The 14,601-nt window shown below is 38.1% G+C and overlaps 1 protein-coding gene across 1 annotated transcript in view; it reads left to right on the forward strand.

Annotated features, from left to right (window-relative positions):
* The window catches only part of LOC145988136 (uncharacterized), a 127,554-nt gene that overhangs the window by 33,550 nt on the left and 79,403 nt on the right, over positions 1-14,601 (forward strand). The window contains exons 5-6 of the mRNA XM_083122967.1: positions 1,274-1,438; positions 9,670-9,816. Coding sequence (XP_082979093.1) covers positions 1,274-1,438; positions 9,670-9,816 — 312 coding nt within the window. The remainder of the gene's footprint in view (positions 1-1,273; positions 1,439-9,669; positions 9,817-14,601) is intronic.

Below are 14,601 nucleotides of genomic sequence, written 5' to 3' on the forward strand. Positions count from 1 at the left end.
AGGTGACTATTTTGAATGTGATCGTGTGTAAACATAGGTAAATAAATTACTTTCTTGTAAACAGAGCTAGTCTCGTAACTTTTTGATCCCACCTCGTAATATATATCTATACATCAATTTGGCAGAATTTTTTTTATAATAATATAACATAATATAATAGTAAAACATACAATGACAAATTATTTCTTGACGTGAACTAGTGCTCTAAAAGTACAATATTATATAGTTTTTTAAAGTGGTAATGAAATACTAAGTCATGTATCAGTATATTACTTATTTTATTTATAGCGAAGAACCCATAATACATTTGTTTCTGTATCAGATCATAGTTAGTCAAACTTTATATGACTAGATAGTTAAATTTTTAACCACACATACAACTTATATTCATTTACAAGATATTAAAAATAAGTAAAACTGTCATAGTTAGCTTTATGATTTGGCACACAAGGGAGATGTAGTACCAGGTGGTCACAATTAATCTAGAGCTCGTTCAAAGCAATGAATTGTGCTGAAACTTTGTATAGAAGCTATGAGGTTAAGAGAATGCTGTAGAAAAGAAAACTAGTTTCAATTTTTGCCACCAGGTGCAAATGTGGCACTTAGAATGAAATTTACCCTACTCATAGCCCTCTGGAGTCTGTCTGAAGCAACAGATCAAGGTGAAACTTAGTATAGAGGCTATGAAGACCATGGAGAAGCGAATGTGGTCAGTGGTTGCATAAAGCATTTCCCAGGATGTTGTTCACTGTGCACCAGATTTCAACACTACATTTTCATGTAATGGTGAAAATTGGAACTATATTTTTTCTTTTGGCCAGCATTCAGTTCCCCTTTGGTTCCATGGCCTCTACACCATGTTTCAGCACAATTCAATGCTTTGAATGGGCTCCAGAAGGCTCTGAGTACGACAACTTTTATTGTGACTAGCTGGTACATAGAAATTTCAGCAAAAAGTGCAGGCAGGCTTGGCCACAACTCGAATCTGGGTCTGTGCCATTGCTGTCCTGGCACAGCAATGGCACATTGGACCTATATTAATATTCACATCAGAGAAAAAATTGTTAATGGAATGTAAAGTTTAGCTGTAGTATTATTTACATTAGATAACTGTAGAATTCATAGATAGCATGATTTATACAAATGTTTGGTGGAATGTTTTCCCTGTCCACCTTTGTGAGACACAAAGTAATTGAACCACAACATTTTTTATTGTAATATTACTAGAGTAAAGAGATATAGAATCTTTCCCAAATATATCATTTAATTGCAGGAGAGAAATGATATGCCTCATGATTTGAGAGAGCGAACAGTGGAGTATTATGAAGCACTTCACTTCAATAGACATGGCACCAAACACCCTAAAAGTTTTGATCTTTTGCCAATAGCATGCAAAATGGAAGTGACCTTGGATATATTTTGGGATGCTTTTCAACATGTAAGTGTATATCTTTTTGTAAAACTTGTTTCAAACATCCTGAAAATGTTTAGAATATGTCTGCTAGCTTATCTTATTTCACCTTGTAAGAAAGGGCCTGCAGATTCATTTCCTGGTGGAAGCACATACGTAGTTCAAATGCCACTTTGAACTGTAAGTCCAGTCCAAATTAGCCTATCTGAATGTGAAGTGAATGTAATCTTTTCCAGGGGTTTACTGTTAAGAGGTTTGCCAGTGCAAAATTTACTGGTAACTAGTAATCTTCATTTGCTGTGGAAAACGTAGTGAACGAATTATGAAGGTAAAGTTCAGTATTTCCACATTGATGCAAGCACTAATCCAATAAGCACAATGCAAACTACGTCCCATTGAGCAGTACAGCACAGTACCAATCATCCACCAGAACTGCCACCAACTGGGAGTAAACAAAGCAGTAATGTGCTACTATCTCCATTCTGGGTGCCACAACCTTTGTTAATTAAGGCAGTGGTTCTTCAAAATTAATAGACAACCACTAAAAAGTTTAATCAGCGGCAGCTCGAAGGGCAGAGCTGCCGTGCCATGGCACTCCCCTCAGTGGAAACTCATACCTCGCCAAAGAATTGTTAAATTAATACATTTATAATTTACATACAAGAAGATTCGAATCTCTGAATCGGTCAAGCTGACGGCTGTCCCAACCTCCACGTGACATCGCCAGCTGTTTCGTACCCTCGCGATTCAACAGTCCGTCCAAGAGCTGGCCTAACCAAGTTGACACACGTGCAGAGGGTTGAAGAAATATCAGCGGGGAACAAGGTGGTTGAAGGGGAAGGGGGATAGCCATAAGACACCAGCCGAACCTGTTTTCACTTGACATGACGAGGGACATAGCTGCCACCTTTAGAGATAAATCAAAAAATATGACTGGTTTGTAAGACACGTTGGGAAGTAATTTGTGAGAAAGGTACTATCTACTATTCTGCCTACTTTTGAAAAAACAAACTTAGTATTTATCCAAAGTTAAATGAACATTTAGATATAAGATAGATGTGTCCGAAGGGCCATCCAGACTTTTATATTTTTTTATAAAGTAAAAAATCCTATGGTGATGCCAGTTTCCTTTGACATTTTTTTTACAACAAATGTCTAGGATATTTTCGACATCCAGTTGGAATACGTGTGCATTGGGGATGGGGAAGGGGGGAGAAGGTGATAGGATTTGTTTTTCCCTTCCTCCTGCAATTGTTGTGTTTTTAGGGAAATGTCCTGTAGTGTATAAAAGATAGGTTAGTGAGTGGAGTTTAGTCGGATTAGTGCATTGTTACTTATTACACACACTGTTTTCCATGTTACCAAACGAGGATAAATTAAAAGTTAAACATCTTGGCCAGTGCCTCAACCACAAGGAGTTTTTTTTCTTTATTTCTTGGTCGTGTTGACACTACCCATCATAGTAGCCGCCGACTGCCACTGATTTTAAGTATTCCATGAAGAAACTGAATTGGTATCCATAATTAAGGGCAGGGGGAACAGTGTTACGATTGAGAAATTTTGGTAAATTTTCATGATTTTCTATTTTCTTTAGACTACCCTCGTATAAGTACTTTGAGAGTTCTAATTTTTCTTGAATGCATTTTTTGTTCTTAGTTAAATTGTAATGCAGTTTCTGCTGGGCGAAAAAGAACACGGAGCAAGTTGAAACTTGCATTCTTTTCTTTCTTGTCAACAATGCGTTCTTTTTCGGTCGGCTCTGCGTGGGTTTATCAGTAAATTTTGCAGCATTGTGTTTCTTGCTATGCCTTTTTGGAAGGGTAATTGTTGAGGGTTAAAAAGAACTTTCTGTTCGAAAAATCTTTTGTTCAGGGGAGAGAATTGCGTAATCCTACGACTATAAGTACCAGCCATTTCGCTGGCAATTTGATTAGTATATTCTGGAATTTTTAGGTAATTAAATCACTTGTCGAGGTCCAGGGCTGGGAGAATACGGGCTTTGTGGGGGGGAGTGGCTGGTCAACATGGTCCTTAAAGGGGATTTAGCGGTCTTATAAATAAATGATTGTTATATAAATATTTAATCTTAATAATTTAATATTTGAAATCAATCATAAATTGTAAATTCTGTTGGAGTTAACACTGGACAGTGTGACTCCAATATTAATTCAAGATAAATAAATTAGGCTCATCAAAGATATACAACCTTCTCGTTGAGATAATTTTTTTTTTAATAATCCTTCGGAATTCTTCTGGTCAGAAGGTTCCTAAATAAAAAAAAAAAAAGATTCTTTATGATATTAATCCGAGAGCATACCTCTGGTCAGAGGGTGCATTTTAAATCTCATAGCCTATATGCAGGGTTTTCGTAAATGATTGTCACGGTTACAAACAAGCACTGTATTTTATGTAATAAAGATAGATGCATGCAATTTTTTGCAAAATGTTAGAAAACTCATCAAGTTTTTATGACAAAGTCACAAATGTTCCATGTGCTCGCCTCGCAATATCCTGCAGATATCTAAGTGATAGCCCATTCCTGCCACACTCGGGATAGCATATCACGTGTAACACTGTTGATGCAATTCGTTATGGGTGTTTTCAGTTCCTCAATGGTAGTGGGTAATGGGAAACGGTATATTTTACGTATCCCCAGAGGAAAAAATTGCAAGGGGAAAAGGTCAGGAGAAGGAGGCAGCCATGATGAAAGGTTTTCATCCTCATCCAACGTTGTTGTAATTTTCTGTTGAGCAATGATCGCACTTCACAGTGGAAGTGAGGTGGTGCTCCATCCAATTGCGTGATGAAGGTGTTAGAATATTCTTCCACTTGAGGATAACCACTCATTACACATATCCAGGAATGTCAATCCTGTAACCGTTTTCTCCATAAAGAAGAATGGACCGTGCATCTTTTCTCGTGACACAGCACAAAAACATTCACCGAGTCCCAAACCAACTCAACAAACTGATGATGATTTTCCATTCCCCATATGCGCACATTGTGTGTGTTTACTTTTCCACTTAGGTGGAATGTTGTCTCGTCAGTGAAAATGAAATTCCTGATGAAATTGTCATCGTCAGCCATGAGATTTTGCATATCGCTGGCGAACGTTTCCCGTACACGACTGTCGTTATGTGTTGGCTTTCGATGCAGACTTAGGCGGTATGGTTCCATGTTTAGCCGTTTTCGTAGAACACTCCATAATGTTGTCTTCGGAATGTTTAGTTCCTTGGATCCAGCAGGAATCGATTTCTTCGGGCTCTGTAGATAGGTTTCACGAACTCGCTCCACATCATGTTCCGACACTGATGGTCGACCACTGCTTTTGCCTTTGCAAATGCAACCTTTTTCTTTGAACTGTGCATACCACCTTCTAATCGAATTGTCTGACGGTGCATCTTTGCGATATCGTGCACAAAAATGTCATTGCACAACTGTAACGGACCTCGTTGCGTGATATTCAAGGACACAGAATGCCTTCTCACTAATAATATCCACCATTTTGGAAAACTGCCGCCTGGTGGCAGAATCGGGAAACAGAGGTCTATGAAACAAATAAGGAACAAAACTTGTTGAGTTTCTCAACAATATCGTGCATTTGTGTTCACCGTGTCATTCACCCAGATCGATTACAACAATGAGGAAACCCCGATAATCATTTACGAAAACCCGGTAGTTTACATGTCTGTTTAAAGTCTGAGTATCCAGAACATTGAGGAAAGTTCATGGTTTATTTTATTTGGTTCGATGTTAGGTGTAATTTTGAAACAGCCATAATAGGTGACAGGTCGAATATATGTTTTTCTATAAATCATTTACATAATATTCTATTGTACTGCTTTTGTGATATGAGTAGCCAGCGGCGTTGATAAGGTAGACATAGATTCCCCTATTATGTTAAAGGAATTCTACGTGGACATTTGTAATTTGTGGCTGAGATATGGCGTTGATAAAGGGTAGAGAAAGGCTCCCCTGATATTTTATTATGAATGTTTTAGAGGTCGACTCTGAAGATGGTGGTATACCTCATGAATTCTATAGAACGTAATGTAGATGTGAAAAGATGATGAAAGCATGAATAGGAATTTGCGATGGATGTTAGGCAATTTTTTCTTTGGATTTGGTTACAAGTACTATTGTCGACCATTAGTAAGTGAAAAAATTGTCACTCATTTATTGAATTCAAGTTACAGCTGTATTAGATCTTTGATGGGATTTGGACATGTAATAGAAGAGAGTGCTCTTGGTTTTATGTTTGTTCAATAGTAAGTATCTGACTATATTACAGAAGTCATTATGATATAAATTTATTTGGCATTGTAGTAGTTTTTTTTTTCTTTTTTCAGAAGTTTGTATATTTTCTTTTATTCTAACTATGTTGAGAACTGTGAAAACTTTGATTAACGTTTAAACAGAGAACTTTCTCTCATGTCAATCTTGGAATGTTTATTTGAAATCTGAGAAGTAAACAAATTCTGTAATTGTTAATGGGTATTTCCTTGAAGGTAAATTTGGATTATAAGTACTTATTAACTGGCATCCTTTTGGTTTGATGAGGTGTCCCGCTATCACTGGTCAGTGAGGCAGAGGCTTTATCAATCCACAAGATGTCAGTTTCTTTGGTGTTGACCAAAGCGTCATCGTCTTATAATCAAGGGGTGCCGGGTTCGATACCCAGTGGAGGCACAAGTGGTTCAGATCTCACTTTAAGCTGTAGGTCCAGTCCCGATCAGCCTTACTGTGCATAAAGTGGACCTAAAACACCAACTCAACTCAACTCAACTCCTTGGTGTTGATTTTGCTCGCGACTCCCATGCATATCCTCACTGGTCAGTGGGATGTGGGTGCGGTCACGAAGGGAATTTAAGCATAAGAATGGTTACCTTGCATTAGAGTTAAAGTTCTTAGATAAGTAAGCTTAATTTTTTTTATTATTCAAAAGCAGACCCTAGCCCAAACTCTGGGATGCGGGCTCTCATGAACTGCAGGTACTGAGCATAGTCGAGGCATATAACAAAAAGAGAAATGGTATGGAGCGATGCCCGGTTGGTCTTTCGAGGAGACAATGCCGGTGTGTCGTGTACCTGACAATGGGCTGACGGCCTTGTTTCGTTACAACAGTTTATGTCCAGCCACATGCAAGAACCCCAAACTGCTCCTGCCCCACCAACCTTTTCCTGCTGCGACCTGGATTGTCCTAGGAGGAGGAGAAAACTTAGCATTGTGCTCATGGGAGTATTGGTTTATTTGTTCTCTTGGGAATATCAAACTTCCAATGGTGTAGAAAAATATATTTTTCACAGATCATGTCAACTTGAAAAACTTACAACATGGGGACAAATTCATACTTTCCTTTGCTTCTGTCATTCTTTTCAGTAGTACTTCACATTTCGATGTTATTGAAATAAATGACCACCTTGTGCAAAACAGTCCCTCGTACCTTTAACATATGTAACAATTGGCTTTCTAATAGCTTTTACTCTTTGAAAAAAAATGCATATTTTGACGCTACTGTAGAAAATCAATTTATGAATCATAATCCTTTATACATACTTACTTATTTATATACAATTGATTTATAATATATAATCGTTAGTGCATCTGACTAGGTTTGATCTCCGGCAGGGGAGAATCTGGTTTTTTTTCCACCTGTCCATCCATGAAAAACTCAATATGCTGACCAAGGCAGAAAATGTATTTTATTTTAAAACATAAACTAAACGTAACATTTCAACCTTCTAGCAAAGTCTTCTTCAGACTCTGTACCCAGTACAAATGAAAAAAAGGTACAAAACAGGAAGATATATATACACACAGAAATTACTCCCTCCTGACACAAGATTATTAGAAAGTTGTTTTCTCTCTAGAACATTCCAGCAGGTGGTCTTCCCTTGTCAACTGTACTTTCACTTGACAGGCGATTTGGATAAACATTTCCTATCATCTGGAAAGTGGGCATTAAAACTTACAGGAAGGGAGGGTGAAGCATCTTAGGAATAACGAAGAAGGCAAATAAGAAAAAGGAAAACAGAGAAGAGGAATAAGAAGGGATTATCTACAAAGTGAAGTGTAAAGAATGTCGGTATGTGTACATAGGAGAAATGAAAAAGAGGCTGAACGACAGGTTGAAACAACATAAGGATGATGTACGACTTAAAAGAGAATAAAATGTGATATTTAAACACACAAGAGAAACAGGACATAGCATAGAGTGGGATGAGGCTAAGCAGATAGGAAGGGAGAAGAGAGTACTAGTGACAAAATGGAAGGAGGCCAAGGAAATAGAGTAGAAAGGAGAAGGCACAATAAACTGGAATGGGGGACTGAAGATAAACAAGGAATGGAAGGTGTTAGAAAGAGTGGAAAGGACAAGAGCAAAAGAGGAGAGAAGAAGGAAGAGGAATGAAGAAAGAAAGGATAAGAAAAAAGAATGCCCTCCCTTCCTGTAAGTTTTAATGCTCACTTTTCAGATGTCAGGAAATGTTTATCCAAATCACCTGTCAGGTGAAAGTACAGTTGACAAGGGAAGGCCACCTGCTGGAATGTTCTAGAGAGAAAACAACTTTCTAATAATCTTGTGTCCCAAAGGAGTGATTTCCATGTATATATATATCTTCCTGTTTTGTACCTTTTTCATTTGTACTGGGTACAGAGTCTGAAGAAGACCTTGCTAGATGGTTGAAACGTTACATTTAGTTTATGTTTTAAAATAAAATAAATTTCTGCCTTGGTCAGCATATTGAGTTTTTCATATCATGGAAACAAGGCTTAATGGTGTTATAACTGTCCATCCAGCATCGTATAAAGTGGAGGAAACTCTGGGGGGTAAAGGTGGCCAGGAGCATGGTGCTGATCGCACCACCTCCAGATTTGTCCCTGATCAAGAAAGTGTCCAAACTCCACACTCCTACACACCTTCATGGCATGGTGCTTTACTTTTTTTAAACTTTTATACTTACAATAAAATTGTGATACAAGCATTAAAAAATTGCAGAATCTTTCACTAGTTGCAGATTATTTTGAGAAATATTGGATCATAAAAATAATCATCAAGTTTTCTGATAAATTTTTATGCTTTACCAGTTTACAATGGTAAAAAATCAATTAATTTGTGACATCACTTTTGGCTAATCACAAGGATGTATATTGATTTGGTTTATTTTCCTTCTCTTTTCTGCAACTTTTGGCTAATGCTGAAGATAGATGAGCGATGATATGATAAAATTGATGAAGGGACACTCACAAAGATGACGAGCTAGAACTCAAACTTGGGAACTTCAGTTTTAAAATTGATAACTTAATGTATTCGGCACCTGATCTGGTCACATCCATACTATTAAATGAACAACAAGTAATAGGTGAATTATGCCATGAAAATAACTGTGATGTTTACAGTCATAACTTCCATACTAGTATTGACCTTTTAATGTATTACAAGATTTTCATATGTGTAAAATGACCAACACTATTAGGGATAAGGTCAGGGGAGAGGAGTTGATGCAAACTAAACCTTCCCTCATTGCTTCTAATTTTCAAAATAATAATCTGACACATGAGAACATGGGGTAGCAATGCAATCACAAGGTAAAAGTGAGTAAAATTCCTTCCAAAGACCCTTGCCATTCTAGTGAGTTATAATTTAGATGACTGAGGGAGCTGATAGCAGCCAATACGTACTCTTCTCAAGTCTCAGTGCATAGCAGAGTCTGCAAAAATGCCACTTTTGCAAACTTTAAATATCCTAGAAATTATGAAAAAGGCAAATTTTTAATATTTTTGAAACTGCATCGTGGGAATAAATGGATTTTACTACAGTATAGTTTCAATAGAAACTTAATACAGTAAAACCTCGTTCATCTGGACCCCAATAAGCCAGACTTCGCTTAATCCAGACAGACAATACACCATAATAAGCATGTTTTGTTGCTATAAATGGAGTTTTAATGCACTTTCTACTGTTCTTTTAGGTTATTTCAGTAAATCCAGACTTTCGTTAAACCGGTCAACTTATCCCCCGCATTAGTCCAGATTAACGAGGTGTTACTCTATTCTGAATTTTTTACAATATTCTAAGCTACTTTGGATTGTAACCATTTTCAAGTATCAGTATCAGTGAGAATCAATAAGAGTATTGGTTCAAAGTGATATCATCTGATCCCTAAGTATGAGATTATACCCAATAAATAATTTGAATGTCACTTAATTTACTGACGAAATAATAATTATTTTACATGTTGATATTTGTTTCATTATAGTCTCATTTCTTTTGCAACATGGACCTCCCTGTACTGAGAGCACTTTCTGTTGTAATATGTTCTGATTTCTACATGCCAGGTGATAAGGTGTTCACCCAAAATATGCCCAAGGACAAAATGGTGTATATTGTCAGTGGTATTGTTCAGGTAATGGCTAATGGAAATAAAAGTTTTATTTTTCCTAATGTTGTAAACTTTTGGATATTTAAAGGGCATGTGTGTGTGGTGGGGGTGCAGAAGAAACATGATAGCTAAAGTGAAGTTACTTGAAAGCTATACCAACTACCAGGCTATTTTCAGGCATTGGAACAATGATATACTGTTAAAAGGACATAATCTATAATGAAGTTGAATCAATATGATATTTTAATTCATATTGCTAAAGTACTAATATAAATTTTACCATGGAACTAATAATCAAGGTGATCTCAGTTTTACCTTTAGCTGGCATCTGGAAAATACAAGGTGTACACAAATGAAGCAGCTTTGGAGTGTAGTAAAAATAAAATGGAACAAACAGGAAATTAATTGTCTGTCATGGAAAAATAGTTGGAAACTGGAGAAGTTTCTTTGTAGACTGGCAACATTGCACTAGTTCAAAACTCTAGCGAGTGGCAAATTACAGCCTGTTTTTCTGGATGTTCGATTGGATGCAGTGGTCCAATTGAATAGCCACCCAGTTTTCCCTGATATTGCTCCATACAATTTCTTTCTTTGAAGCTTAAGCAAGTACACTATGTACAAGACAAGGGTGGCATCAATAATGAACCTTAGAGCAGTCATTGCTGAAGCCTTTCAACATGTAATACTTGATGTCTTGCAGCGTATGTGGGTGGAACTAGATTATTGCCTAGATATCATGTGTGCAATCAACAGAGTGCATGTGGAGATATATTGACCATGTAATATAAAACTTCCACACTTGTTATGTATTTTAGAAATATAATTTCTCTATTTTTTCTATTGTTTCTATTTCAATTCGAAATTGTATACTTTATTTGTGTACACCCTGTATATATCCCAACACCATATGGCAGCAATTAACATGCCATTTCTTCCCATCCACACATGATATTTCAGTTAATTTGTAATCATATGAAGGTATGATGTACTTGAATTTCAAAAGAATACGAGGTGGACCCAGAAAGTAAGTTTCCCGAATGGCCAACATATATCAGGGCATTGGTTGCAAGAGGTTAGTGTGGCAATTGTATGCAACAGGCAGCACTTCCCGACAACTTACAGTAGCACCTTAGTAGCAGTTGAATGTGGCGACTCTTATTCCAGCTCCCGCCGACTGTGAGGTTCGGTCGGTGATAAAGTTTTTGAATTCTCAAGGCATAGCACCAATCGAAATTCATCGTCAGCTGTGTCAGATGTATGGGACAGACATCATGAGCAAGCAGATAGTGCGTAACTGGTGTAGCCAATTTGCAGGCCAACAAAATGTGCATGATGAGGAGGGCAGTGGGCGGCCCTCCATTGTTACACACGAGCTTGTGAAGCAGGTGCGGCAGTGCATTGTGGCATTGTGGAGAACCATTGCTTCATGATTATGGAACTCAGCAGCCATTTTTCGCAGATTTCTCGCTCCTTGTTTCACAAAATAGTCACGAAGAACCACCCGAACACAAAGTAAAGTGCATGGGAGCAGCATTGACATTTCTGCAGCAGTACCATGATGACGGCGATGAAACATGGGTCACACACTTTACCCCAGAAACCAAGCAGCAGTCTATGCATTGGCATCACAGTGGATCTCTATGCAAGATGAAATTCCAGCAGACTGTGTCGGTGTGGGAAGTACTGTGCACGGCTTTCTGGGATGGACAGGGCATTCTGCTCATTGAGTTCTTGACCAGAGGTGAGAAGGTGAATGCTGAACGGTACTGTGAAATGCTACGGAAGTTGCGACGGGTCATTCAGAACAAACGGCGCGGGATTCTTAGTGACAGTGTTGCCATGCTGCACGATAATGCTAAGCCACATACGGCTCAGCACACAACAGATCTTTTGCAGGAGTTCCGCTGGGAGGTGTTTGACCATCCAGCCTATAGCCTGGATCTTGCTCCCAGTGATTACCATTTTTTTCTTACACCTCAAGAAATTCCTGTCTGGTCAGCATTTGCAAAGTGACAAGGAGATGAAGACGGCTGTCACACACTGGTTCCGATCCCAGGTGACACAGTTCTACGACACAGGCTTACAAAAGTTGATGCCATGGTACGACAAATGTCTCAATTCCGGTGGGGAGTATGTTGAATAATAGCTGAACAATTTCTGTATCTTTTCCAATAAAAATTTTCATTGCAATTGTGTTTCTTTCTGCAGACAGCCACAGGAAAACTTTATGGATGGGCTTCGTATATCCATTGTTACATTATTAACAATTGCAAATTTAAAATGTCTTTGTTTCCCTGTAAGTATTATGGGATACATTTTATACAGTGGGCTATAACTCTATAAGCACCGGTTTTTTCTTATATATTTCACTTTTACATGTAATGAACAATTACTCAAAACATAATACAATTAGGAGTCCAAGAGGAAAGGTCCAATTTTTTTTAAATTTTCAGAAAATAAAACTTTGTGAAAGTTTCATGGATCTCATTGTCATTGGAGATGAAACATGGATATTGCATTTAACTCCTGAATCAAAGCAGCAGAGTATGGTGTGGAGACATCCACATTCGCATGTCACAAAGAAATTCCGCAGAACGCCATCAGTCGGGAAGTTGATGCTCATGGTCTTCTGGGATCGCAGAGGCCACTCCTGCTGGATTTCATGCCACGAGGTGACACCATCACGCTGACAGCTATTGTGGCACACTCTCACGTCTGTGAGCTGCCATCAGGAAAAAAGTGTCAAGGGATTCTCGATGTGCACAATGTGATTATCCTCCATGATAACGCCAGGCATCATGTGCCAAACAAGACCATCAACAGACTTCAGTCATTCGAATGGGAGATTCTGGAGCATGCACCGTCTAGTCTAGACCTCGCCTCCTGTGATTTCCACATGTTCAGTCCACTGAAGAAGTTCCTGGCAGGACAGAGGTTCATTTGCTATGACAAAGCGAAGACCACCGTCCAGCAGTGGTTCCACGATCAACCATCCGAATTGTACAACAGCTGCATCTCCAAACCAGTGGTGTGATGGGACAAATGCCTGAACCGTTGTGGTGACTATGTGGAAAAATAGTGCAATGTACATAGAATGCATGTTTATTATTTCAGCTGAAAAATAATTGTCGTAAAGACTTTTTGATTTGCCCTGGTAGTACTGATTAACACTTTTACTGACACCTAAAAAATGTCATCGTTTTATTAGGGGCCAGTTAAGGCTGTTATGTAATTTTGCTTAATTGTAGCATAAAATGGATTGATTTATATAAAATACATTGTAAATTTGCAATTCTCATGTAAATTCCACAATGACGCACATGTGCGTCACCGACATATAGTATGAACTCTGTGCCGCATGACTCGCAAATGCATCATGTTTTATGCACATACATAATTTTTATTTTCACACATCGTGCGATATTGTCACAATATGCTCCTCCTAATAAGACAAATTATTATATTACAATGTAATAGTGTTGTTATTATATACATGTACACATGTGTTACATGCATTCATACATATTTATTATATAACAAAGTATAATATGATAAAATGTCTATATTGATGCAAGATGAGGATGAGTGATGATATTGATGAAGGGATACTCACAAACACCCATGCCCAGGTGTGGATTTGAACCCACTGTGCTAACTACTCCACCATAGAGGCTGGCAATACTTTGTTAGATATTGATGTAACATGACAGAATGTTACATTTATATTCTTGCTTGTGAAAGTCCAATGATAATTTTCGAAAGTTCCCATACATTCACTTCACTTGTGGAAAAGAGCAATACAAGGTTCAATGCAAAGCCCTGGCTTTCCTGCACATTCTAAAGAACAGAAAGCAGCGTTTTTTCTCTATTGGTACAGGAAATAAAAATTTTAATGTTTCACACTAGCAATATTACCAAGAAGGGAAGAAAGGGGAAAAAATAACAATTTCTTTGCTGTCAAACAATGCCTTGATGCATGGCAAAAGGAACTATAATGGCGTCCGATGCAACAATACTAAGAGAGAGAGAGAAAAAAAGGTAAAGTGCTCCGCTGTGCTTAGCACCATACCATGAAGGCGTATAGGGGGTGTGGGGGTAACGTGCCACACTTTCTTGATCCGGTCGTGAGTGGGGGTGATGTGATCAGCTTCACACCCCTGACCGCCTTTACCCCGCAGGGTTTCTCCCAGGTACCCATGTCATTTGACACTAAGTGGGCACCGAGGCTGCTTCCAATGTTAGAAAAGTTCCCGGATTTCAACCAGCCAGGGATCGAACCCTGGACCTTTAGCATGGTAGTCAGATGCGTTACCGACTGAGCCACCCCGGCCAAAAGAGAGAAGCAAAGAAGAAACCAAGTTAATGTTTATTTCAAACAATCCTTCAGCTATGTACCATGAAAGACTTAAAAGCCTGCTGTGCAGTGCCGCTAATGGGCAAGCATTCAAAGAAGGAAATGCATTAAAGGCACACAGCTTCAACCCTGCATGACACATATATGCATCACCGGCAGCAAAGGTGTTAATATGCCCCATATCTAATGTACATCCTAGATCCAAATAAGCAGTCCATTCTTCTGAATAATAGATTTTTACAGAAATTGAAAAGCAAATGAAATGTTTTTCACAAGTAGCACAGAATAATTTGTTATTACTATTATTTATAAAATGCCTTTTTAAAATTGCCACATACATGGAGTCGCATTTGTATTTGTTTACGAAATATGACTTGGTACTATCTTGTCCCAGTAGTTTCAGTTTGAAAGTTTTCTTGACTATCAATTGTAATATAATTAAGCTTTGTTTCCAT

The sequence above is a fragment of the Lepisma saccharinum genome, chromosome 5 (genome assembly GCF_977018435.1).
Source record: "Lepisma saccharinum chromosome 5, izLepSacc3.1, whole genome shotgun sequence".
Taxonomy (NCBI): domain Eukaryota; kingdom Metazoa; phylum Arthropoda; class Insecta; order Zygentoma; family Lepismatidae; genus Lepisma; species Lepisma saccharinum.